Source organism: Crassostrea angulata, chromosome 7 (assembly GCF_025612915.1).
Source record: "Crassostrea angulata isolate pt1a10 chromosome 7, ASM2561291v2, whole genome shotgun sequence".
NCBI lineage: Eukaryota > Metazoa > Mollusca > Bivalvia > Ostreida > Ostreidae > Magallana > Magallana angulata.
Genome location: NC_069117.1, coordinates 14,013,425 through 14,038,607, shown reverse-complemented (window position 1 = coordinate 14,038,607; position 25,183 = coordinate 14,013,425). Strand labels below are relative to the sequence as shown.

Below are 25,183 nucleotides of genomic sequence, written 5' to 3'. Positions count from 1 at the left end.
CATAAACATGATTATCAAATGGAACATTTCACTGCAATGCTAAACATTAGCTGTAGAGATCTATACATATAGATAAAATAATGTAGGATAATTTCATTATCTGATATCACCTCATCGAGTGGATTGGGTAGGGAAAAGTGAATCTATTGTTTTCTCTTCGTGGAAAGTATCGATTTGTTTTTATTAATTTTGCTGACATATCATATATAGTGGTAGAATCCGTATTTTTGGGGGTTGTACGTTTACGAACCTCACCGGAAGCTCCCACAGTGCATTACTGCCACGTACCTGCCATTTTGCTGTAAATAAACTGCGAACCGGTGTTTGTATCGGTTGAATTTAGACGATTTCGCGTGTTAGATATCTGTGACCTTCTGTGGATAAACGCGAAATGGGTGGTTCTTGGAGTTCAGAGGAAGTGCCAGGTGGTGGAACCGAAGGGTATCACGTTCTACGGGTAATGACAGCTCCACATGGGAAAAGTGTTCCAAGAATTTCATGCTGAGACGCATGTAAAAGATTTATCAATGAACACAATATTAAATTTACTGCCTACCCATGTCAACAGAAATATTCGATACATTTGACTTGTATTTGAAAAGTCATTGTATTTGATTGTGAATAGCAAACCAATTTGAAGCATTTTCAGTATGCATATTTTAAAAAAGTTGCTAAAAGCTGAAAAAATGTGAACAGTAGCATACCGGTCTTCTGATGTTTTATGATAAACGGTTAGATCGGAAAAGAAGTAAAAGAAAGGATAAAATAAAGAATGTGTACTTGCTAAGCAGGAACATCGCATTCTTTAATCTTGTTAGACAGTCTGGCTTGCTTGAAATTTGGACTGACAGCTTAACAGAATATTGGGATAATCCTTCAAAATTCATTTCGTGAAATTCTGCCATAACTATTGTTGCTTATTGTGAATAAAATAACAACACTTCAATTTTGAAGTTCAAGCATTCTTATCAACTTTAAATATTTAATGTATTTGTTATGCTTGCAAAATTAAACAATTTATATTATTACACTTTCATGTTAAATACTGAAATCTGATTGGTTTAGACGCAGTTGATAATCCGTTCTATTACCCTCTGTGTTAACAACACACTTGGCAACGGGTAACACAACGAATTGTTACATGCGCGTAAATTATGCGCGTACGGTTAGCCAAGGAATTCACTTCATTTCTATATAAAAGCAGTAAAATTTTCTTTAAAATTAAGACATTCAGTATAATAAAATAAAAAGTGCCTGTTTGCGAGGGTAACTGATGAAACTGACACCCCTCGAAAATCATTGTCAACCACGGCTTCATGTCGGTTGACAATGGTTTTCTTGGGGTGTCAATTACAACAGTTACCCTCCTAAACAGGCACTATTTATATACTGTCTTATGACCAAATCGCCAAGTACCATTTCTCGCAAGAGCATTTTTAAGTCAGGCCTCACTTTATTTACACATAAAATTATATGATAAAGTGATGTAACAATGTCCTGGCGAGAATGGTACTTTGCAAGAATTGGTCTTACTTGTTTTTATTTTGTACCCAATCATGACATCATCAGGAAGCTTGGTGTTGGTGCATAGTTGTGCCCTTTGATGTAAAGCTTTTTATATAAGATGACTCTATAAGGCCTAAAAACAAAAGTTATGTGTTTAGGGTAACCCGACCTATCCTACAAAAATGCCCCGTTCCTACCATTTTTAGATGTTTATTTTTATCCGATTGTGAATTTCATATTATTTCTATTAAAAAACATGTTTTTAAATATGACATAAACCAATATTCTTAGAATTCATGCACAAAAAAATATGATAAAATAAAAAAAAAATCCCTACCTACCTAACCTAATTTTTTCATCAGTGTTACCCTAAACACACAATTTTTGTTATAGGCCTAATAGATCTCTTATTTTAGAAGGTTCAAAACATGGAGGTCTACATAGAAACAAATGCACCAGCTAAATACATTTTTTGAATATAACTAAATGTAACAAAGAGAAATGCACATTAAATGTTAATGATTAATTAGTCAGAACATAAATGTAGGATTGACCAACTTGTTCTTAATACATGTACTGCAGTTCATGTACAGTCAGGGTTGTCTCTAAGACCCGGGAGGCGGGGAATTCCCCAATCATAATGCCTTAATTACCCGGCTATTTTTGCATTTCAAACACAATGTAGCTATAAGCAAGACCCCCAGACCCCCTTCTACTTTTTCATTTCCTCCTGCTACTTCAATTTTTAGAGACAACCCTGACAGTGTACAAGGGATGGTTGAAATTTTTGTAGAGTTGTGATTATGCAAATCCGTGTCTCTAATGAGTGCATTAGTTTTGAATCCATGGAGAGCAAATATCTTTTATGGCAGAAACTTATCTTTTAAGGTGCAAGATGGATCCCCAGGTCATAAAGCTGGTCTAGAAGCCTTTTTTGACTTCATTGTTGCTATTGGAAACACAAGACTGGTAATAGAGACTAAAGAGTTTCTTCTCTTTTTATTATGACTGACTGTAATTTTGAATTTTTATTCTCAATTTTTTGTTGTTTCAAGTCTATCAAACTTTCCTGTCCCTAATTTGCCAATATCCTAAATTATGCGACTTTAGAATCAAGACAATGACACTTTGAAAGACTTGCTGAAGGCAAACATCGAGAAGCCTGTTAAAATGGCTGTGTATAGCAGTAAAACCCAGACAGTGAGGGAGGTCACCATCATCCCCAGCCACAACTGGGGAGGTCAAGGACTTCTAGGGGTCAGCATCAGGTGAGGATGTCATGAGTTGCTGATTTTTAGTGTAAAACAGTGATATTCCTGTTTATCAGAGCTTCTACTACTGTACTCTGTATTATTGATTGTTAGAATGTAAGTGGCACACTCTGTAGATATGCTGAATTATTGATCTGACTTTCTATGAAATTATTTTTTTTCCTTTGTAGGTTTTGTTCATTTGAAGGTGCAAATGAAAATGTCTGGCATGTTTTGGTAGGTAGCATTACTTAAGTCATGATGTTTTATTACTCAGTGTAATAGTAGTGTGATAGTAATAATTTAGTGTATTTGAATTTGTCTTAATTTCATATTGAATAACTCTTCTTTAACCATGTTTTTCTATCATCCCAGGAGTTGCAGCCTAACTCACCTGCAGATTTAGCTGGTCTGAAATCGGAGACTGATTATATTATTGGAGCTGACTCTGTACTGCATGAAGTATGTTCAAATTGATTCATTTTTCACAACAGTTTTGATTGCAAGTTGATAAAGCACTTTGATTATTAAAAATAGGGTTAAGAGCAATATCATATAATTGGGATACAAATTACAGATAATACCAAAGGACTTTATATGGTAATGAAAAATTTATTAATGAAATGATAATTCATGCATCTAGTACATGTACTGGGTTATTTGCTAAAACTGTTCCAAATTGTAAAAAAATGTTGGCAGATAATGGTCCTCAATTAATGTGATCCTTTCATTTCAGTCAGAAGATCTGTTTACATTAATTGAGAATCACGAGGGTAAGCCGTTAAGGTTATACGTGTACAACACAGAGACCGATTCCTGTAGAGAGGTCACGATAACACCTAATGGAGCCTGGGGTGGTGAAGGAAGGTAGGCCCATTCTCTGTGTGCTTAATGTGTCTGTAAATTCTACATCTTATCATTCAATATGTTGTGTGCTAGATGGTTTCCATGCAGAAGAAACCATTTATACTTTGTTATTTAGAAACTCAAGTTTATTTTGCAACAGATCTTAAAATATATACATTCTTTTACTATCTTTTAAATGTGTCACCCATTGTGATAACATTTTTTGTATGTATTTCATGGACTGGTGTAAATGATGTTTTTTTGCTACTTTACAGCTTAGGCTGTGGTATTGGCTATGGGTATCTACACCGTATTCCAAAACGCCAGTTTCCCTCATCCAAGTCCAGTGCTGTGCCCTCTGCTCCAGCGCCAGCATCGGTTGATGGATTTGCAGAGGTGGGTTCAGTTATGTTTATAAGCTTTTGGTCTGTAGAGTTGAGAACTGTGGATTCATGTACTGTACTTGTAGTGACTGGGACATTATTTTGCATCTTTATTGAAAATCATTTAATTCTTGACCTGATCTTGATAAAACAGTATTTTGGAATTACAAATAACTGGTATTTTGCACAAACCATTCATTGAGATACTGTAAACCATCAATTTTTTTTCCTAAGATTCTTGATAGACTGTTTTACTGCAAAGCAGCCATTTATCTACACCGTTTTACTGCAAAGCAGCCATTTATCTACAAATGCTCAATCATGAAAATTAATTTCGGTGAACCAGTAAATCGCTTGTCAAACAAGAAACAAAGTTGTTGTTGTTAATAAAGTTGGTTTACAGTATAACACAGGTAAACTACTGTAAACAATGAAGAAAGTACCTGTACTGCATCAGGAAATTAATTTTAGTTGACATAACACCTGCTCATAATAGGGAAAAACATAGAATGCACATTGAAAGTTTTATAGAAGCATGTTTAAATGTTTGTGGTGTGATGACTGAGACACATGTGTTGACAAATACCTGTAATGTGGGTGTGTGCTCTCTGTTTGTGACTATAGAGAAGGGGTTATGCAGCCACCTTGCCACCTTATGGGCAAAGCCCATACAAACAGCAGCTAAGGGCCGACCTGAACCAATTTCAGGAGGTAACCACACACTAGCGTTGACTGACTGGCTTGTGTGTAACCTCTACTGAAAGTTCTCTCTTCTAGTGTTAGAGCCTGACCGAAAATTGAGTGCTGCTTATTTCTTGAATTTTGAATTCTGAAAAAAAAATCATGATTTTTAGTAACCAACAAAAAATGAGTAAAGTAACAAACTAATAATAAAAGAGAATTGATTTGTGTATAAGATATTTTTTAGCTCACCTGAGCCAAAGGCTCAAGTGAGCTTTTCTGATCACAATTTGTCCGTTGTCTGTCGTTGTCGTAGTCGTTGTCGTCGTCGTTAACTTTTCACATTTTCATCTTCTTCTCAAGAACCACTGGGCAGATTTCAACCAAATTTAGCACAAAGCACCACTAGGTGAAGGGGATTCAAGTTTGTTCAAATGAAGGGCCACGCCCTTTTTAAAGGGGAGATAATTGAGAATTTTTGAAAATTTGTTGGTATTTTTCAAAAATCTTCTTCTCAAAAACTATTCGGCCTGAAAAGCTAAAACTTGTGTGGAGGCATCCTCAGGTAGTGTAGATTTAAGTTTGTTCAAATCATGGTACCCGGGGGTAGGGAGGGGCCACAAGAAGGGGATCAAGTTTTACATAAAATATATAGAGAAAATCTTTAAAAATCTTCTTCTCAAAAACTATTGGGCCAGAAAAGCTCAAATTATAATGGAATCATCTTCAGGTAGTGTAGATTCAAATTTGTTCAAATCATGGTCCCCGAGGGTAGGGTGGGGCCACAATTGGGGGATCAAGTTTTACATAGGAATATATAGAGAAAATCTTTAAAAATCTTCTTCTCAAAAACTATTGGGCCAGAAAAGCTCAAATTAAAATGGGAGCATCTACAGGTAGTGTAGTTTCAAATTTATTCAAGTCATGGTCCCCAGGAGTAGGGTGGGGCCACAATTGGGGGATCAAGTTTTACATAGGAATATATAGAGAAAATCTTTAAAAATCTTCTTCTCAAAAATTATTAGGCCAGGAAAGCTCAAATTTGAGTGGAAGCATCCTCAGATATTGTAGATTCAAGTTTGTTCAAATCATGGTCCCTGGGGGTAGGGTGGGGCCACAATAGGGAGATGAATTTTTACATAGGAATATATAGAGAAAATCTTAAAAAATCTTCTTCTCAAAAACTATTAGGCCAGAAAAGCTCAAATTATAATGGAATTATCTTCAGGTAGTGTAGATTCAAGCTCGTTCAAATCATTGTCCCCGGGGGTAGGGTGGGGCCAAAATGGGGGGATCAAGTTTTACATAGGAATATATAGAGAAAATCTTCTTCTCAAAAAGTATTAGGCCAGGAAAGCTCAAATTTGAGTGGAAGCATCCTCAGGTAGTATAGATTCAAGTTTGTGCAAATCATGGTCCCAGGGGGTAGGGTGGGGCCTCAATTGGGGGATCAAGTTTTACATAGGAATATATAGAGAAAATCTTTAAAAATCTTCTACTCAAAAACTATTTGACCAAGAAAGCTCAAACTGGCGGGTAACCATCCTCAGATAATGTAGATTCAAGTTTGTTCAAACATGGTCCCTGGGGGTAGGGCGGGGCCACAATGGGGGATACATTTTTATACATAGAGAAAATCTCTAAAAAATCTTCTTCTCAAAAGTACCGGTATTATGCCAGGAAAGCCCAAATCTGAGTGGAAGCATTTCCAAATTGTTTAGATTCAAGTTTTTAAAAATAATAGTCCAGTGGTATGGTGAGGCCACAGTGGGGGATGAATTTTTACATAGGAATATATAGAGAAAATCTTTAAAAATCTTCTTTTTAAAGACCATTTGGCCAGAAAAGCTTTAACTTGTGTAGAGGCATCCTCGGGTATTGTAAATTTAAAATCACAGTCCCTAGTGGTAGGGGGGGTCCGTGATGGCAGTTTGAATTTTAACATAGGAATATATAGAGAAAATCTTTAAAAATATTCTGAGAAAGTTTTTCGGTCCAAAACTCAGTACTTAGTGTGAAAGCACAGGTTATGCAGATATAAGTTTGATGAAACCATGATACCCTAGAGAAAAGTGGGGCCACAAAATGGGGGGGGGGGTATATAGGAATAGAGAAAAATCTTCTTACAGGTACAACAACAAAAGGGGCTTGGTATTTACCAAAAGAAAGAGGTGGATAAAAATTGGCAGATTTTCAACTTTTTTAGCAAGATCTACTGTACTTAGTTGTCAAGATATTTTGAAACTGTAATGCTAATTTGATCAGAATTAAGGCAATTGTTGCTCAGGTGAGCGATGTGGCCCCTGGGCCTCTTGTTTTATTTTAGTGTTACTCTTGAAAGTATAATTAAAAAAAGAATTGCATTGGAAAGAGTAATGCTCAATATGGTCAGGTTTACAGTTGCTTATATTTCTTACTAACAAAACTTCAAATTAATTTTTTTCCTTATTATCTTATGCAATCATGAATATAATATGTAACTTCAACAATACAAAAAATTATAAACACATATACATATTATAAACCAGTAATTTATATCACATTTATCAAGTTAATGATAATTATCAGGGTTTAGATATCATCGGTAATTCTTTGATAACCAGAAAAAAAGTATTTAAACATATACATGTTATTAATCAAACATTTTATATTACATTTATCTAATGAATTTATGAAAAGGAAAGCATCAGATTTCAGTACATAACTAAAGCATTGTGTTCTTCAGATATTCTTCATTTATTCCTTAAATATTGTGTTTTGATGTTATGTGTGTTATGCTTTAAAAACTGCTGCATCACTGAAGTGTTTAAAAGTGTTTTTTTACTTATTTTATGTTATTTGCTCTTTTAATGTAATATAAAAAAGAAAATTTAAAGTAAGATAACCTAGTGAAATAGATTTTCCCTTTATTTTATTGGATAGGGTTTAATATTCACTTACCTTAAAGGAAGGAATATTGTCAGATGCAACTATCATATGTACATGTAATCAATACACTGTTTTATCGCATGTACTGATTTAAGAATATAAATAGTAGTGACAATTTACATTTATTTAATTGCATTGAAAAAATGATGCACATGTAACACTTTAATGTTGTGATTTTGACAGGTTCCCCTTAGCAGTGCTGGTGGAATCTCTCAAGGCATGGCAAACATGTCCATCAATACTGGTAAGCAGGTTTTATTCAGTGTATATTTGTACATGTATTAAATGTTTACATTGTCATCTCCAGCTGGTTTTCTAATTACATTTAACATCTTTCAATAATATATGTATGCAAAAGGTATACATAGAACAAATATCTGTTATAGTATAATTATGACCATTAACCTGAATTCTCATTATAAATTAATTTAAACTATGTACATTGATTGTGTCATTGATGTTTTAGGCACACCAACCATTCCAGTGATCCCACAGACAGACAAACTACCTGCAGCACAACCGCCATTGGTTTTACCCAATTTCTCAATGGGAGCACCTACAGGTAATACTATAGCAGTTTATTGCCTCCTTTATTTTCTTAAAACCTTACGTGGTTCAATGGATATTGAATTGGGAGAGGTGTTTATTTCTTTATTATTGAATTGGAAAGGTGTTTTATATTTTCAAGATTGAATTGGAGAGGTGCTTTATTTATTCCCTAGGTATCCCCCCTCCTTCCACATTACCGGCTGGTATCGGGAATCTCCCCTCACTAACTTCTATTCCCCCTTTGACAGGGATGCCACCAGGAATGGTTCTTCCAAGTAAGTTGATTCCTCTCTCAAGGAAATTGCATGTGTGCTAATAATATCTTGGGTTTTGGTGTTGTTTTTAGGGCCTTTCATGATTGTGTGGGAACTCTATAGGAATCACATTGTCAATCTGTCTGACTATGTCTGTCCATCAATGTTTTGTTGTGATGACTCAAATAATTTTCATCATAACACTTTTGCATTCAAGTTGTTAACAATCAGAATACCATAAAGGCTTGTGTATAGCACGCACCTGTGTATAATACACACCCTAATGTTGGGTGTAAAATGCTGAACCCCCATGTTCCTATGTATAACACGCACCCAAAATAGGAAGAAATCTTCAATCAAGATTTTTTTTTAGCAATCACTGATATGTATGCATAGATAATATTTTCCTAGCACTTATTTAATAAAAGTAATAATGTCTGCAGATCAAACCCTAAAATCCACTATAGTAATGACTTAATTGATGATTACGGTAGTTTAATTCTTGGATAATTGTTTTAAATAAACATTGTGAGGTAACGTTTGTGTGTTGTATATTGTCATAATCAAGTCGTGCACATGATTGATCTATTTTTAACAGTGTCTATGTAAAGCTAAAACATTTTACTGCATAACTGGACACAAAGTAAATATAAGTTAAATCAAACCATAATCATTGCTAATCTTACTTCACTCGAATAACCTGTGAAGTCTGACATGTGACAGATACATGCTTCCCCGGAAATTAGTAAACAAACATTGACCATGCAACAAGTCAACAGGTGGCTGTTTGATTAAGGGACACTGGTCTGGGTGAATAAATATTTCATACATGGAAATTGATTCAAAATAAACTGAAAAAATGGGGTAAAATTTTGTCTCTATGTATAATACGCAACCCCCCCCCCCATATTTCAATTAAGTTGGGTCTCTTTATAAATAATGCCTACTATAACATGCTCTATAGACGCTACATAAATATTACTGAATGCATGTTTAACAGATATATGCTTTTATATGATTTTTTCTTGGGATTTCTGTCATTGATTTTTTTTTATTTTTCAGATACAACTGGAACAACATTACCGAATTTCCCCAATTTCCCAATGCCAACAAACATCTCCTTACCAACATCAATGCCCCTCCCCAACTTTCCCATGTCCACACAAACTTTTGTGAGCCCCCCAGCTGGTGGGATTCCTACTTCCGCACCCCTTGGGGTTCCCCCACAGGTGACCCCTACCCCTGTTTCGTTGTCTACACCAGTTTCTAGTGACACTTCGAACCTTACAAATGTGAGCAGTGCGGGGACCCCCCAGGGCGAGACTGCTTCACCCGAACCAGTGGCAGCTTCCTCATAGTTCAGTGTTACAATCTAGGACAAGTGTTTTCCATTTAATTCTCAGTTTTGAATAACTTTTTATTTTCTATTTAAGAAGAATTGGTGTTGATATATATATATATCTATGTTTTTTTTTCTGTTATTATATTCTATGTACACTGGTGTGAACCAAATAATTTTTGGCTTCATAATTATAATTTATTAAATTTCTGTCTTTTTAAATTATTTCTGATATGTGTCTTTTCAACCATTCATTATTGTACACATGACTATAAAATGCAATCAAGGGTATGATAAATCTACAACATGAATTTGACAGAAAGTTTTACAACTCTGAATGGGAGTAAATTTAAGGAGGAGTGGAATTCATAATAAATTGTAATAAAAATATATATTTCACTGTTTATGAAAATTTTAAAAATTTTATATGTTAGGCTGTAAGACACTTGTAAAAAAATTTCTGATTACGATGAATGTTTGAAGCCCTCAGAAAAACAAGATGAAACATTTATGACAAAAAATTCTAGTTGTATCATTACTGGTATACTATGATCATTTGAAATTTTTAAAGCTTCAGAGTTCGGGTTATTTGTTTATTTGGTGAGGAAGAAGACATACTCTAAAGAGCAGATGAGTCCCATTCCTTCTTAACTTTAAGATACAAAGTTAGGAAGAATTCATGTGTATGCAATACGCAGTATATAACCAGATTCACCTGTCAGTATTCAGTTAACAGCCTGGAATTATGACTCTAATCACCATATACTCAATGTGTGTTATCATTATTGACGCTATCCCAAGGATACTTTAGAAAATGATTCTGATGTAATTATAAAATCTGTTTTTGAGAAGCATTTGTTCATAAAAAATAAAGATGACAAATTTTGAAATTATAAATTCATAATTACTGGTAGGAATCTATAGCATAGCATGACCAAGGCACCAAAGATGCCCCCAAGCTGTGAATGATGACATGTATATCTCAGAATGAAAGATCACATGTGACACAGGTACAGAGTAAGTGCTGTGCTTGTGAATTATGTACAATACTGTACTGTTTGTGGGTGGCTTTTTTATATGTGTATGTAGGCTGAGAAGAGAGTAAAATAGTAGAGAAAATTCATTCATTATTCTGTAAATTGGTGAACTCTTTGCAATGTTACATTTTGTCTGAACAATGCAAGTGTTAATTTTCATCATATTGTTGCATTTATTTATCAGTTGTAAAACATAAACAATACATCAATGCCATCATATGGTATGTGAAGGTACATGTATCAAGTTTGAGTAATTTGGAAGTTGTTGCATGCCATTTTTATGGAGAATCTGAAAAGACATAATAAGTGTATATTTTCTCACTAATTTATAGTTTTAATATTGCATGAAAAACGAAAAAATTAAAGGATATGTAATTCAAGTGATTAAATCATCTTTGAATGTTTTCCAATATTTTGAAACAAACATTTGAGGAATACATTCTGTTGGTGATAACTTTTATGCCTTCAGTTTCTGCATTGAAATTTTGTTTATTATTTGCTTGCTGTATAATTTTTGTTTACAAATAGAAAGAAAGAAATTGAAATGGTTGTTTTCTGTCATATTCTGAATGCTTGGAGAGTTTTTTTTGTTCCAAGTGCCAACTAACCTATTTAAATTAAAACACCTATCTGTCCAGCCTTGTAAGCAAGTTATAGGCAGGGCACACCATTACTCTTAGTAAACTGGTGATGGCAAGAGGAAGAATAGGAATCTGTCCAGTCTTGTAAGCAAGTTATACACTGTAGGCAGGGCACACCGATGGCAAGAGGAAGAATAGGTGTATTGTTATGGTTGCCACACACAACTAGGATAATATCATGAAATCTTGTAGGCAAGTTAATACAGACTATATACTTTGAAATCGAATGATTATGCTTTTCCAAACGAGTTGATCAAAATTGGGATCCGATTTAAATGGGATTGATTTGGGCTGCTTGTTGTGGTACTATTTACTAGAAGAGTGAACAGTGTCTAAAAATTTAAGATGGGCTCATCCTCATCATCTAATTACTAAATCCTAACTTAAATTGATGATGTAGCCGGAGATCAATATATTTTTTCAGGCTTAGAAATGAACTTGATGATGTAACTGAAGATTTACATGGTTTTATCACTGTAAGAAAAGAAATATAAAAATATATAAGGACAAGACAAAGAAGCACAGTTCTACAGCTAAATATTTTAAATCTTCATAGTTAGTGGTTGCTTATTGGTTGTTCAATTTGCTGATGCATATTTACTTATTACACAGGAGTCAGAGTTTTCTTACCAAGAAAGTATATAGACCTACAAAATTTTATCTCCACAAACCTGTCATTTCTTACAGCCTTAAAACATTGGCCTGGCAAATTTGATTGCTAATTTATACAATGTAAAGGAACACATTGTGGTTGTCATCTCCATTTTATTAGTTGACACTAGAACTGTCATAACAATCATATAAAGGTGTAACAATAAAAATCATGAGACTTAATTGGTGAAACAGTAACACACTACAGTTAAAAAAGTTACAGAAAGTCTAACGGGATAAAGGGGGATAAAATTCCTGACTCCATTTCTCTTGCACACCAGAATGTTTGTATAAATAACTCTCACTAGAAAAAGAGTAAAAAATCACAGACAATACATCTCATCTCACAGGGGGGATAAAATAAAAAGTAAAAAGACAGCAATTCCTTGCACCCAAGTATAATGACGGAGAAAACACTAAAACATTTCAGTACAACACTTGCACGCTGCCAGAATTACAACAAAATTCTGCTGTTATACACTGATGCTTTCAAATCAGTAAAAATTATCTTGGTTTTATGAGAATTGCTTAAAATCTCATCTTGTCTAATAGTCTTAATATTGTGAGGAAGAACAGCTTTCTGCTGTCTCTGACTTTGGTAAGACAACAATAATTCAAAATTTTGCAAAACTGCATGCACTTATTAATGTTGAATTTAATAGAAAACAATAAAATAGAGTACATAATTTAGTAGTAGTACTTATTTATACCAAAACTTATATCTGCAAAACACAAATTTTTAAAGTGTTCGTTTCTCTATGAAATAAATTATGGGAAAATTCAAGAATATCTGAAAAGAAATTGTTGAGAAGAATAATGAAATTACCAGTTATAACACTATGTGGTGTTTTTGGCATCCAAAAAGAAATTATATTTTAAAAATGATTAAAGCTTCTTAAAGTTTGAATAATCATAACCACTCATTCATACATCATCCATAAAGGGGAAAGACAAATGTTTAACATGTATACTTAAAAAATTGTTTCCATATACAATCAAACAAATGTACATGTAATTTCATGCTATATTGTACTACACTATTACAATGCCATGTTATTATTGTAATCAAATTCAAATAATCTGCACAACTAAGAAATTCTCAAGTTTGTATCTACATTCTAGCTGCAGCTGATAGTTGATAATTGATATTTATGGATCAGTAACAGGACTTAATTATATGGTACATTGAACACGAACATTAAATCCAGTTAACTTCTACAGGTATAGGAAACATCAACGGTCGTGCTAAGTACATTAATGAAAATGTCTGGAAGCATCTTCTTTGATTTTTGGTTTCAGATGATTGATGAATAAAAGATGTGTTCACAATTCACAACATGATTTGGACCAAAGAAACAAAATGACATAATTCATATATCTAGACACATTATGAATTCAAATAAGACCATAGTTTGTTAAGAATACTTTTACACTCTATGTTATTATTAAAACATATTAAATCATACAAGTTAAATTTCTACCATATTCATTAAGGCAAATTTTCAGAGAGATAAAAAATGTGATGTAGAGTAAATGTGCTATAAACACACTTGTCATATATAAAATCTACAGGTAACTCAAGACACATACATTGTCTTCTTTTGAGTCTTTTACTGACCCATTCACAATATCTAAATACTGATGCAAAATACATGTATATACACTGTCCAGTCTCATTACCACGGATACCTGGTCTGATGCCTTTTTGTTTTTTCTTCCCAAGAAAATGATGTATGCACTGAAAAACCTTGCTTGATTCAAATCAGCTCGCATACTATGCATTCATTAATTTTCACTTTCTTTAGCACCTGTGTAGATGTCATGTTGCCTAGCAACAGTAAGAACTGTTTGGGGAATCTTGATCTTTTTGTAAATCATATGATAACCAATCAAAAATGACTTTTTATTAATAATCTTCAATATGAAAAAGGGCTGATTGGTTGATTTTGCATGAAACTTTCTCTTGGATAATATGATTGGTTGACTACAGTGTCTCACTCCACAGGTTCTTGTTTTTGTGTTTTCTCATGTTCCTTTTGTTTCATTTCAAATTTCTTTGAAACCCCTTCAAAACATTCACCCAGAAAGTCTTCCATGCTTTCATATAAATGCTTTTTGGTGTTGCCTCCACTGAGACCATGCTGTTGATCCGTGTAAACCTGCAATAGATTATTTCAAAAATCAAAGCATTTCTGTGATGTCTTTTTGTAATAATCTTATTTTAGAATTGGTTCTGCATTATACCTAAAGTTTTTGATTTTACAAACTTTATTCCAACTTATTTTCAATCCACTAAACATTCATAAACCAATTTGGCTTAATAATATGCATCCATCTTGAGTTATTCCCCTTACCTGGAGCCTAAAGAAAACATCTTTCTCCACCAGAGCCTTTATAAACTGGGCAGAATTTTGGAAGTGCACATTATCTACAACAGTCAATGGTCAAATTTAAGAATACTCAGTATTAGAATTAATTAATACATGTACAAAGATTTTTGGTCTTCAAAATTTTAATTGGTTATATTGGACAGAAATCCTTGTGCAAAGAACTAAGGGCCAAATCGGCTCCATTTCAAAAATGAATCATATTTTTCTGGTTATATGCTGTGGATGTCTATTTCTCAAAAACAGTACCAAATTGTTCTGAAAAGTCAATTTTATTCACAAATTTAAATATTGTTTTAATAGTTCGTTTTTCAATCCTACATTCCAACTACCGGTACTCACCATCGCCTGTTCCATGAACCAGCATGTATTTCACATTTTTAAATTTTGCAGCATACTGTGACACATTGGAGTTCTGCAAAACAGAGAAAACAATCATTATGAATTCTAGCATTTTTATGCTAATTAAAATCAGTGGTATAAATTATTTTCAGCAATAGTCAAACATTTAGATTCTTTTTACATGTGCTTAAGTAGAACTAAGCTCAATTATAGAATCAATGACAATCAAAAGAAATACCGTGTATCCTATTTCGTTTTCATGCGGCATGCCCATATATCTCTCTGTGTATACCGAGTCTGAAAAATAGAATAAAAAAGTAAATTATTTAACATGCAAAACAACAAAACATCAATTAGTCAATAACATGATCAATTTTCATAAGGATGTTACCATAGTAATGCCAGTCTGTAACAGGTGCTACAGAAATTCCACATTCAAATAGTCCATCGCCTTGACCAATCACAGATGCTGTTGTATAGCCACCATAGGACTTAAAAAGAAAAAAGAATAAGAAGGATTGATCATAAATTTGATGTGAAGATCTCTCTGCTTTAAGGGGCAATGCAAACGTTTGTGAAATACTGTAGATTCCAAATTGAATGCAAGGAATTACCATCTGCATAAAAACGTTAGAAGCACATCTTACAAATTTTAAAATCTCACTTTTTTTTGGACAGAAGTAAACTAAATGAAACTATGATAAATATTTAGCGTTTGCAATTTTATATTCTCAGGATTTGATGCAAAATTATTGAATTTATAAGTACAATAACTATACATGAACACTACCGCGGTAATTGTACGTGAACTTACCCATCCCCATATAGCTTTCTTGCTGGACTCCACGTAGGCAATGTCGTTAAAATACCTTAAAGAAAAAACCATGTTACATTTTTTTCCAAAGCAGCTTTTAGATCAAATTTGTTCAAAATCACAAGCACATGATGTTGATTTCATGAAAAATTGATACACATGTACTAGATGTAAAAGGCCACATTTTGTTATCTGTAAAATCCAAAGAATCCCCTAACCTTGACTATACAAATACATAGTTACATGGAAAGGGTTGATAAATAAAGATATGAAGAGACCAAAAAGTATGTGGCTAACCTTCCGGCAGTGATGGCATCAGTAACCTCAAGAGACCCCAGATTCTTGTAGTTAGCATGGAGCCACTTCTGTCCTCTCCCTGCACCCCCGCGACCATCGGCGTATGCCACAATGTAGTTTTTGGAGCTGACTAGGTAATCCTCCCAACTCAGCTGAAACTTGTATGTCACTTTCTGGGTGTCGGGACCTCCATAGCTAAAAAAAAGGACTTTGAATTATCAAGGAGGAAAAATCTAACTGAATAAATGTATTTAACTAAAAAATAAATGAGATTTTGACTTACACACTCAGAAGAAGAGGGTAGGTGTAGTGTTGCTTCTGGTCCAGAATGGGAGGAAGCAGCATTTTTGCATACATTGCTGTTGAACACAAAGGTTTCACACAATTAAACTGTTTAAGCAGTTTATATATATTGTTTTTATTCATTAATTTTAAGGAGGCTGGATGGTCTGAACAAAATAAACATCAAATCTACCTTAAAATTTTATTTATGATTTTTCTAGCCTTAATAAACTATTATTTAGTAAAGAAAAATTCCTAATATTTTAGATTTAAAATTAGAATTGGATAATGAAGGGGTTACATGGGTTGCCGTCCAGTTCAAACAATGTTCATGATTGTTATTAACATTGACCTGTTTCATTATAAATTGATTTATGAATGTCCAGGTATAAAATATTGAGGGAGAGGCTTTAATTGATACTTACATTCTTTGTTATTGATGGGAATATTGACATATTCAGTAATAGGAAGGGCTTTATTGGCCAGCTTCTTTTTCAAATGGTCATTGTTTTCAAATGTAACTTCTGAAAGGCAAAAGAAAAGATACTATTAATTTAATCCGAATCTTAAAAGTATAAAAGCAGAGTCAAGAGGTACAGTTTTGCTTAAGAAATTTCTACTGAATTCTTAAATTGTGTTTTTTTTCTATTATAAAGTATTAAAACTTCAGCACATTTCTTGCATATGGGTCTGTAAAATCTTAATAAAAAAAAACCTTCATGTACAATACTATAATTGTTGTACAAGTACAGTAATATACATAATTGTCTTACAAGTTAATACAGTCAAACTTTGTTATCTCAAACTAGATGGAACTGTTTAAAAATTTCAAGATATCCGAGCATTCGAGATATCGAGGGTAAAATACTTAAAAAACAAGAATAGAATTCCTGGGTCCCCCGCCGGTCAATTATTATACTTACATATATCTCTGATGTCTTCAGATGTTAATAACTAGCAATATATTCGATGATGGGACGGAGCGCGATATAACAGTATACAGATGGACAAACAGACGCACGTTTGTACTGAATTACAGACGGAAAGGAGTAAAACAATTAATATGCCCCCTCCAGCTCGTCTTTGTGTGAGCATAAAACATTTGGTATAAATTTTATGAATATCTTAAAATTTGTAGGCATGAAAGTAAGCACTTTCAAGGTCAATTTTTGATATAATAATGAAGTAATTATTGTGGTCAAAGTCCCTTAACTCCAACAAAAAGTATCGACCAAGGCAGATTTAGGAACTTGACCAAGGTAATAGTGGTATAAACATTTGGTATAAATTTCATGTAAATCCGTCAAAATTTGTAGGCATGAGAGCGCTTACAAGGTAAATTTTTGGATAAAACGGAGTCATTATTGTGGTCAAAGTCCTATCACTCCAACAAAACGTATCGACCAATGCTGATTTTCAAACTTGACGAAAGTATTAGTGGTATAAACATTTGGTATAAATTTAATGAAAATCTGACAAAATTTGTAGGCATGAGAGCGCTTACAAAAAAGTGTGACGGACGGAAACACGGTAGCACAGACACACGGACGGACGCCCGGCATTTCTATGTTCCCGCTCCGCGTTGTGGCGGGGGACAAAAAGTGGTTGGGACTTACAAATCACTTCGATATATCCATTTTATGTGAAATATCAGTGTTTAAGATATCAAAGTTCAACTGTATATGCAATTTATGACCATATATGTGTTGAAATGTAAAGCTGCATATAATGTGAATGTTTGCCAGTTTCATGTGCATTTTGGGTGCATTACAAAATTGTTTAATTCAAAATTACATAATTGTTTATCCCTATATGGCTATAGTATGTGAAACAAATAAGAATTCAAAGAATTCCTACAACTAGAGTAGTCAACTACAGTAGATCCCTGTTTTGATGATTTATCTACTATGGTACCCTCTATAACACAGCAAAATACTGAGAATCAGTCTATACCCTTAATTGTCATGAATGATATGGTTTTTGTCATTGTAAAACTTCAAGTGACTTAATTCATTTACAAACACAAAGAGTTTTAAAACTAAAATACACTGCATGAAAATTTAAAGAAAGAACAAAATTATTGTGTTTGTAATAAAGTGAATTAAGTAAAAAAAAAAACAAAACTCAACTGTACTCTATTGTCATCATTGCATGACCCTCTACAATTACTTACCAGTAGAATTGTCACCTAAATTTTGAAATTTTTGAAAATTGGATTTTGTGAGTGAATATGTTTATTGAAAAAACTTTAGGATTAATTACATTCATTTTACTAGCATACAGTTGTTAGTAATACAACAATGCACAATCAGATACTAGCTGCAAAATTATAGTACTACAGGCACATTTAGGTCGACAGACCGTAGAGCTACAGTTACCTTCTCGCAAAACACTTGAAATTTAAGACGCACAATTACTACTGGGCTTATTAGTTTTTTTCCTTACACATTTTGTGGAAATAAAGATAATGATCAAATACCTATTGCAGATTTTGTTGACTTCAGTACAAAATATGGCACTGCTGGGCCCAAACATCCAAGGATGTAATATTTTCCTGAATGGCTAAAACTGGCAGACACATACTGGCAATCTGGATTGTAATCACAGGTCAGGCAGGTCACCCGCATATCATTATCTGTGATCTTGGTACTCACGCTGCAAAGATCACAGATGATCGATTCACATTACAAGATTACAAAACTACCATTATAAAAATATACTAATCTAATCTGTAAAGTTAAGGTAAAAAAAATCAAATTTTGTAACTAAATTTAGAAAGAAACTTTTAAGATTTATACCTATATAAATGCCTCTTTCTTGCATCCCCATTGGGAACCCCAATGAAATACAAAAGATTACTCTCAGCGTCAATTCCCACGATCTCCATCACATCGGATGTTCCAACGGTTCTGAATTTCTTTTGACCGGGAGTAGGGTCAAGCTGAAACATGAATGGAAGAACATGTTAATATTACCACTGACAAAGTAAAAATTCATTCTTCTTTATCATGAAAGGCACTACATTGATTATATATATACATAATGCATATGAAATTATGTTACATACATATATGTAAGCTACATGTATTTCAAAACAAGATTCAATCCCAGCTTTCAATAGCAAATTAAATTGAGCAGCAAAGTCTTTGATATATTTTAAAAACTTAACCATATAATATATTTTATAGGAAAATGCTTATTATAAAAATAGAAAAAGTACTTTGGGTTAAGACTATAATCTAAAAACATTAATACAGGGATTATTGAAATCAAGATGGTTAGCTAGAATTAAAACACTGAAAGCCTGACCATAATAAAAAATGTGTCTGAAACTTAATAGAAGTACTATATGAATGAGCATATATGTGATAGCAAGAAAAAAAAAGAAAATTCAAATTTCAAAAAATTTGTGATCAAGATTGACCTTTTCGGGGCTCCAATCAAAATATCAAAATCTGGAGACACCCTCCCACTAACCAAAATCCATTGTTAACCAACCTCCTTTGTCACCCTTCCTCCCCTCCAAAGCAAAGCCTTCACAGGCAAGTAATATGCATGGCCTTGAACTTTGATTTTGACCTTGACCTTTCACATCAGAATGTTTCAAAAACATATTTTTTAAGTTTCTTTTGATTCAGTACTCCTCTTTTCTTCTTCTAAAATGCTACTAAAATGTTTTCTAAAACAATATTTCCTTTTATTTTAAAAGACCAAAGACTTTATAGCTTGAGTTTTGTTAGATTAAAAAAATTAATTAACATAGATACTCTGCAATTATTATTGACCTTAATTATAAATAAGTCATACACAAGGCTAAACAGTTTGAATTATATAAAAGTATAATCAATGCAAGGTTGCTTTTTTTCAGTTTGTCATAAAGTTGCTGGAGCCCTATCATAGTCATTTAGAATGTTATTGTTTCCCTGCTACCATTCCGAGATACCAGTACATACGTTAAATTCGCTCTGATATAAGATAGCTAGTGTTCACTTTTGCTCCCTTAAAGAATTCTAAAGTGGACTGAAAAATCTGTCAGGTGCAAGGGATTTTAATAAAATGAAATACATGTAAATAATAAAATCTACCAATAGCTGGGAATCCACTGGTAATATGTTCTAGTATGTGTTTGAAAATATACATTCACATGATTGCATGTTTAGTAAAACACAGGTTGATTAATATGTTATAGGGTATTTAGTATTAGTTTATAGTTATATACATGTATGTTTATCATATAGCTACAAGGCATTCATTATTAATTCTAAAATTAGTCCTGAAAAACACTGAATAATGTTTTATATTACCTGAAATTGCCTTAACAAAATTCAGTGATATATAATAGTTATATCATATTTAATCCTTATATATATAATCATGATACACATGATATCATATTACATGTAGTAGGCAAAGCTGTATCAGATACAGAAGTATAACTTAGAAAGTGAACAATTCGTACACCTGTGTCTAGTATTCCAAACTATAGTCAGTCGTTATGCAATTGTTATGTTAAAAAACTCTATAAATAGACAATATTAAGTAACAACAAAAAAGTTACTGAACCAAAATACGAAACTGTGACTACAAAAACAAACCTGCTTCATGGTACTCACGGAGGCTTCTACCATCAGGATCTGCTTAAAAGAGCCCGATTCAGCCTCTTGTCGCGGGAAGATCATGTAATACCAGTCCGCATTGGGACTCACTGTGGGGGGAGTGTACTAAAAGATAAAGAAAAAATCATTAGACGATTAGTCATTGCAGTATGGATTACAAATTCATTTAATAACGTACATTCAACTTATTGATAATATAACTCATAAAATTTTATAGATTCATGCATCGATCTGTATATTTTCCATTTCCCAAATAGACAAACATTACACTTAATAGACAATTAAGTTTCCCCTATAATTTTGACAGAAAATCTACCAGCCATTGTTCATATACTGACCAAATCAATCCAACCTCCTCTACTCTCCTCTTCCTGATTCTAAAAAAAAATTCCGGTTATACCATAAATCCCTGGTAAAATGGATTCTTAAACATAATTCCATTTCATGCAAAATCAATTTTAAAACAAACACCTATTAAATTTCCAAACTATTGTGTTTTTAGATTTAGCTTAAAATTTTTTAACAAAGAATCAATATTTGGATAGAGTGTTCTCCCTTACACTGAATGATAAAACCACTTGCCTTTTTGCATTTTCCATTCATAGCACTACAGATTGTCAGAATGGTTTTATTTTGGGCACGATTTAACCAGGAAATTAAGGCATATTGGTTGTCTATCCATGTTACTGTTGTAAAGTAATGATCACTGAAAAAAAAAATACAAAATTTTATTGCATCAAAAGAGTATACATGACTCTTTCTAAATAAATTTGAATAACTGTCCAAATGAACTTGGAATCATCTAGTCTGGAGATGATTGCATGAAAAAGTAAAGAGGTTTTTGGTTTAATGAAGATATTGCAATAGCTTACATGTCTCTAAAATCTGTGGGAGGTTTCAAGGTCACAGTCTGGTTGCTGGAGCCAAGCTTTCTGATTTTAAGAGTAAATGTTGGGTTGGGATATCCAGGCTGAAAAACAGAATTCACAATTTGTAAAATTAAGATAAATAAATTTAAAAGTTTTTCATGAATTAAATGTAACATTTAATATCAAATACAAGTTAATTTAATTACATGTAGCATTAAAATTAAATTTCTCTTTAAAATGCCTGTAACATTTTATGAGGTAATTTGGCACTAGAATTGAATTTTTCTGTAAAATGTGTTCTCTAGAACTATTCTTTTTTTAGAAATTAAGCCGCTATATTTAAATACTGTGGAATCATTTAAATTTGTAGATTGCTGGTTTCTTGCTTATTCATAAGGATGTAATTTTATGGATGCACCAGTTTTCAGCTTCAGTAAGAAAATTAACTGTTTCAAAATTTCTTTTCGCGGAGGATGTACACATTTGAAGACAAAGTTTATGCCCACAAATATCACAAAAATATAGCCACTACAAATTCTTATAATTCCACAGTAACTAAACAAAAGTAGAAGGTTTCCTAGATGTACCTTTGGATAGTAAATTCTCTTGTCGGTTCCATAAGCGTCGCTTTCTTGGCCATAGTATGGGTAGTAGTAGCGCCTCACCCTGGAGTCATTGAACACTGCATACAGGACCTTATCCCCCTCCGGAGACCACCAGAGGGCGTTATCAGATGATATGATTTCCTCTGGAAAGATTCACAAAACAACCAAGATAACAGGTAAGCAATGGCATTTAATTAAAAGTGCAAGATTTTATTGTAGGTAAAATGTATGTACTCATTTAGCCCTGCTGTCAAATCATCCCCTTCCCCCTTCTCCCCCCCCCCCCCCCCCCCCCCCCCCCCAAACCCAAATTTGGCATCTCAAGATTTTTCCCATAGATAGCCACTCTTATCTTAAAGATAATATAAATATAAGTTTGACATATTTTAAGTTTGAAATGACTTTCTATAGACACAAATGGCAAAAGGAAGTTGATGTGTAAGTTTGGAGCAACATCCTTCTATGTACAGAATACATTTGTCAAGTACAAGGGTTGATCCAAAAGTAATGTCACACTATGCACCACGTTTCACGCTGGTGCTGCATTGTATAAAATGATACATCAAAACTTTCCTTATCAAAATTCTGATTTAAAGTAAAATTTTGATTAAATTTCGTTAAACACTAAACAAGATATTGATGTTTGTAGGATGATATATACGTGACATCGCCGCGTCATGAATATACGTCTTTTTAAAGGTTTGTATTTATGCATAAACTACATGTTTCCAAAATTTGAAAAAGACTAAAACAACAAAACAATATTTTGAAACAGATAATATCATATACTTTTTCTAACTGTTTTAAAAATTTAGGGACCATTACCGTCCATTTCGGACATATATGCAATGCCCTTTGTCTCTATATCAAGAAATAAAATTACTGGACATGTGAATAGTGATACGAGGCATTGTTTGCTTCGATGGATAGGAATCATTAGAAAATGTACTGGAACTAACATATCAATCTAAAATTGAGAGCGAATGAAAAGGGTTCCCTTAAAGTGGTTTCAATATTTAATAAAAGCATATGTCACGTTAAAAAATAAATTCAATAGACAAAAGGTATTCGCTCTGAAGGAAAGTTAAAACTAGGTTCTTACGTCATGAGCTGTATCATAAAGCTACATTCATGACTTCTTGAAGAGACCTCAACACACTGATCGCACATTAATTGACATCCATCATATTACCCCATCGATTACAAAAAGAGTAATTAGTAACTTTAGGAATAAAAATGGATAAAAAAATTTAAATAGAGCATTGTGGCCAATTTTTATAGGGTACCAAATTAAGAAATTCTACAAGAACACCAAAGATCTAGAAATGACGTCGCTAGCGTGAAGCAATTCACGCTCTAAAAAATACATTATCTTCAGAAATATTTATCATAATGCATTAAAATTTTTAGATCTGAACTGAATTAGGTAGATATCTCAAAGCTCAAGTTTTTGGTCACTTTACGTGGATTTTTCACGATTTTATTGCATTTGTGACATTACTTTTGGATCAACCCTTGTACATTATTCTTACCCTCATACACCCAGTCTGGAATGCCATTGGATATCTCCGGTGTGCCTGGGTCCTCCTCTATAACCTCAAGTTTAGATTGTTGGTCCCATGGGTCGGCCATATAGTAGATACTATTGGCTTGTACAAAGATCTAGGAAGGAATTATATGAGAAACATTCTAAGCTTTTGCACTTCAGTAAAGATTGAACTACTATAGGAATAAAAAAGAGACAATTAAAGTACAATACTCGAGTCTTATTTGATATTGATGAACATTCAAGTTTTACTAAACAGTGCCTTGAATTTGATAAATCTAAATCAAAATATAAATAGCAGTGTGGAATTGACCCATCCATGTGAAACTCATAATTTTATTTATTTATAAAGGAAGAAAAGTTACACATATAAGAATCATTTCTGACTACCCTATATACTCACCACAGCATGCCCTTTGGGAGCCCAGCTAACATACTTGTACGTGTGCTTTCCCAGGGGATCAAACTCTTGTGGCACTCTGTCATCAAATCATTGACAAGTTTAATTTTAATCAAAAAAGGAGACAAATATGAAAGGTTAATAAAAATATATTGATGATCATGTCACAATTATTTATTATTGTAAACGATGTCAGCATGGCATGAATACCTTGTCTTAAGTTCGATGATTCTATATTTGCCCTTTTTGGAGTGTCTGTAAATCTGTATATAAATAAGCATTTAAGAAATTAAGCAAGGAGACAAAAGCTGTTTTAGACATAGAGCATCATGAATACCTACCTGGTCATAGTTTTAAATCTCACTTTATGATCTGTTAAAATTGTTTAGGAATGATGAGCTCAAACTAAGTAAAAAAATAAAATGTACTCACCCCTTTGAGATCATATGACAGCATGGCATATTTTAGGTCTTCTGAGATATCATATTTGCCCATATTCAACTCATTCTGTAATCATTATATCCATGCATGCAATATTTGTCCCAAGTATATACATAATTGTATAATATTTATACTGATCATTGCTTCACAATTCTATAAAGCCCTAAGAAATGTAATATAAGCTATTGTTATACTTTCATGTTAAATACTGAAATCTGATTGGTTAAGACGCAGTTAATAATATTTACTATTACCCTCAGCGTTAGCAACGCACTTGGCAATGGGTAACATTAAAAAATGTTACATGCGCGAAAATTATGCGCGTACGGTTCGCTGTAGAATTCACGTTATTCCTATATAAAAGCAGTAAAATTTTCTTAAAAATTTTAAAAAAGACATTCAGTATAACAAAATAAATAGTGCCTGTTTGGGAGGATAACAGTTGAAATTGACACCCCTCGAAAACCATTGTCAACCTCCGCTTCGCGTCGGTTGACAATGGTTTTCTCGGGGTGTCAA

General features: G+C 33.1%; 2 protein-coding genes across 36 annotated transcripts in view; one reads left to right on the top strand and one right to left on the bottom strand.

Annotated features, from left to right (window-relative positions):
* The first annotated feature begins 250 nt into the window (after positions 1–250).
* On the top strand, positions 251–11,318 carry LOC128156412 (Golgi reassembly-stacking protein 2-like). 2 transcript variants are annotated; one of them, XM_052818561.1, is made up of 12 exons: positions 251–457; positions 2,395–2,475; positions 2,617–2,774; positions 2,948–2,993; positions 3,132–3,218; positions 3,493–3,623; positions 3,878–3,998; positions 4,610–4,696; positions 7,778–7,838; positions 8,061–8,156; positions 8,317–8,418; positions 9,460–11,318. In XM_052818561.1, the coding sequence occupies exons 1-12, from the start codon at positions 392–394 to the stop codon at positions 9,753–9,755; spliced, it is 1,332 nt and encodes a 443-aa protein (XP_052674521.1). In that variant the 5' UTR covers positions 251–391; the 3' UTR covers positions 9,756–11,318. The 2 variants fall into 2 exon arrangements, with proteins under 2 accessions (XP_052674521.1, XP_052674522.1); XM_052818562.1 differs by lacking the exon at positions 4,610–4,696 and having other exon boundaries at positions 255–457.
* Positions 11,319–13,559: 2,241 nt separating this feature from the next.
* Positions 13,560–25,183, bottom strand: part of LOC128156409 (dipeptidyl aminopeptidase-like protein 6) — a 113,859-nt gene continuing 102,235 nt past the window's right edge. For all 34 annotated transcript variants that reach the window (XM_052818529.1, XM_052818533.1, XM_052818542.1 and 31 more), the window contains 20 exons: positions 24,656–24,730; positions 24,434–24,486; positions 24,227–24,302; positions 23,810–23,939; positions 22,260–22,420; positions 21,676–21,773; positions 21,386–21,509; positions 21,142–21,180; positions 20,783–20,908; positions 18,986–19,128; positions 18,667–18,842; positions 16,613–16,711; positions 16,189–16,264; positions 15,906–16,100; positions 15,609–15,663; positions 15,186–15,285; positions 15,033–15,091; positions 14,795–14,867; positions 14,420–14,493; positions 13,560–14,224 (listed from right to left, as the gene is read on the bottom strand). In XM_052818529.1, the coding sequence (XP_052674489.1) occupies positions 14,060–14,224; positions 14,420–14,493; positions 14,795–14,867; positions 15,033–15,091; positions 15,186–15,285; positions 15,609–15,663; positions 15,906–16,100; positions 16,189–16,264; positions 16,613–16,711; positions 18,667–18,842; positions 18,986–19,128; positions 20,783–20,908; positions 21,142–21,180; positions 21,386–21,509; positions 21,676–21,773; positions 22,260–22,420; positions 23,810–23,939; positions 24,227–24,302; positions 24,434–24,486; positions 24,656–24,730 (2,097 nt within the window). In that variant the 3' untranslated portion in view covers positions 13,560–14,059. The remainder of the gene's footprint in view (positions 14,225–14,419; positions 14,494–14,794; positions 14,868–15,032; positions 15,092–15,185; positions 15,286–15,608; positions 15,664–15,905; positions 16,101–16,188; positions 16,265–16,612; positions 16,712–18,666; positions 18,843–18,985; positions 19,129–20,782; positions 20,909–21,141; positions 21,181–21,385; positions 21,510–21,675; positions 21,774–22,259; positions 22,421–23,809; positions 23,940–24,226; positions 24,303–24,433; positions 24,487–24,655; positions 24,731–25,183) is intronic.

What these genes read in the sequence shown, in the direction of transcription:
- LOC128156412 (XM_052818561.1), top strand. Translation starts at nt 392, where the DNA reads ATGGGTGGTTCTTGGAGTTCAGAGGAAGTGCCAGGTGGTGGAACCGAA. An exon ending in AAAATGTCTGGCATGTTTTG is followed by an intron (nt 2,994 to 3,131) that starts GTAGGTAGCATT and finishes CTATCATCCCAG; the next exon opens with GAGTTGCAGCCTAACTCACC. An exon ending in CGGTTGATGGATTTGCAGAG is followed by an intron (nt 3,999 to 4,609) that starts GTGGGTTCAGTT and finishes TTGTGACTATAG; the next exon opens with AGAAGGGGTTATGCAGCCAC.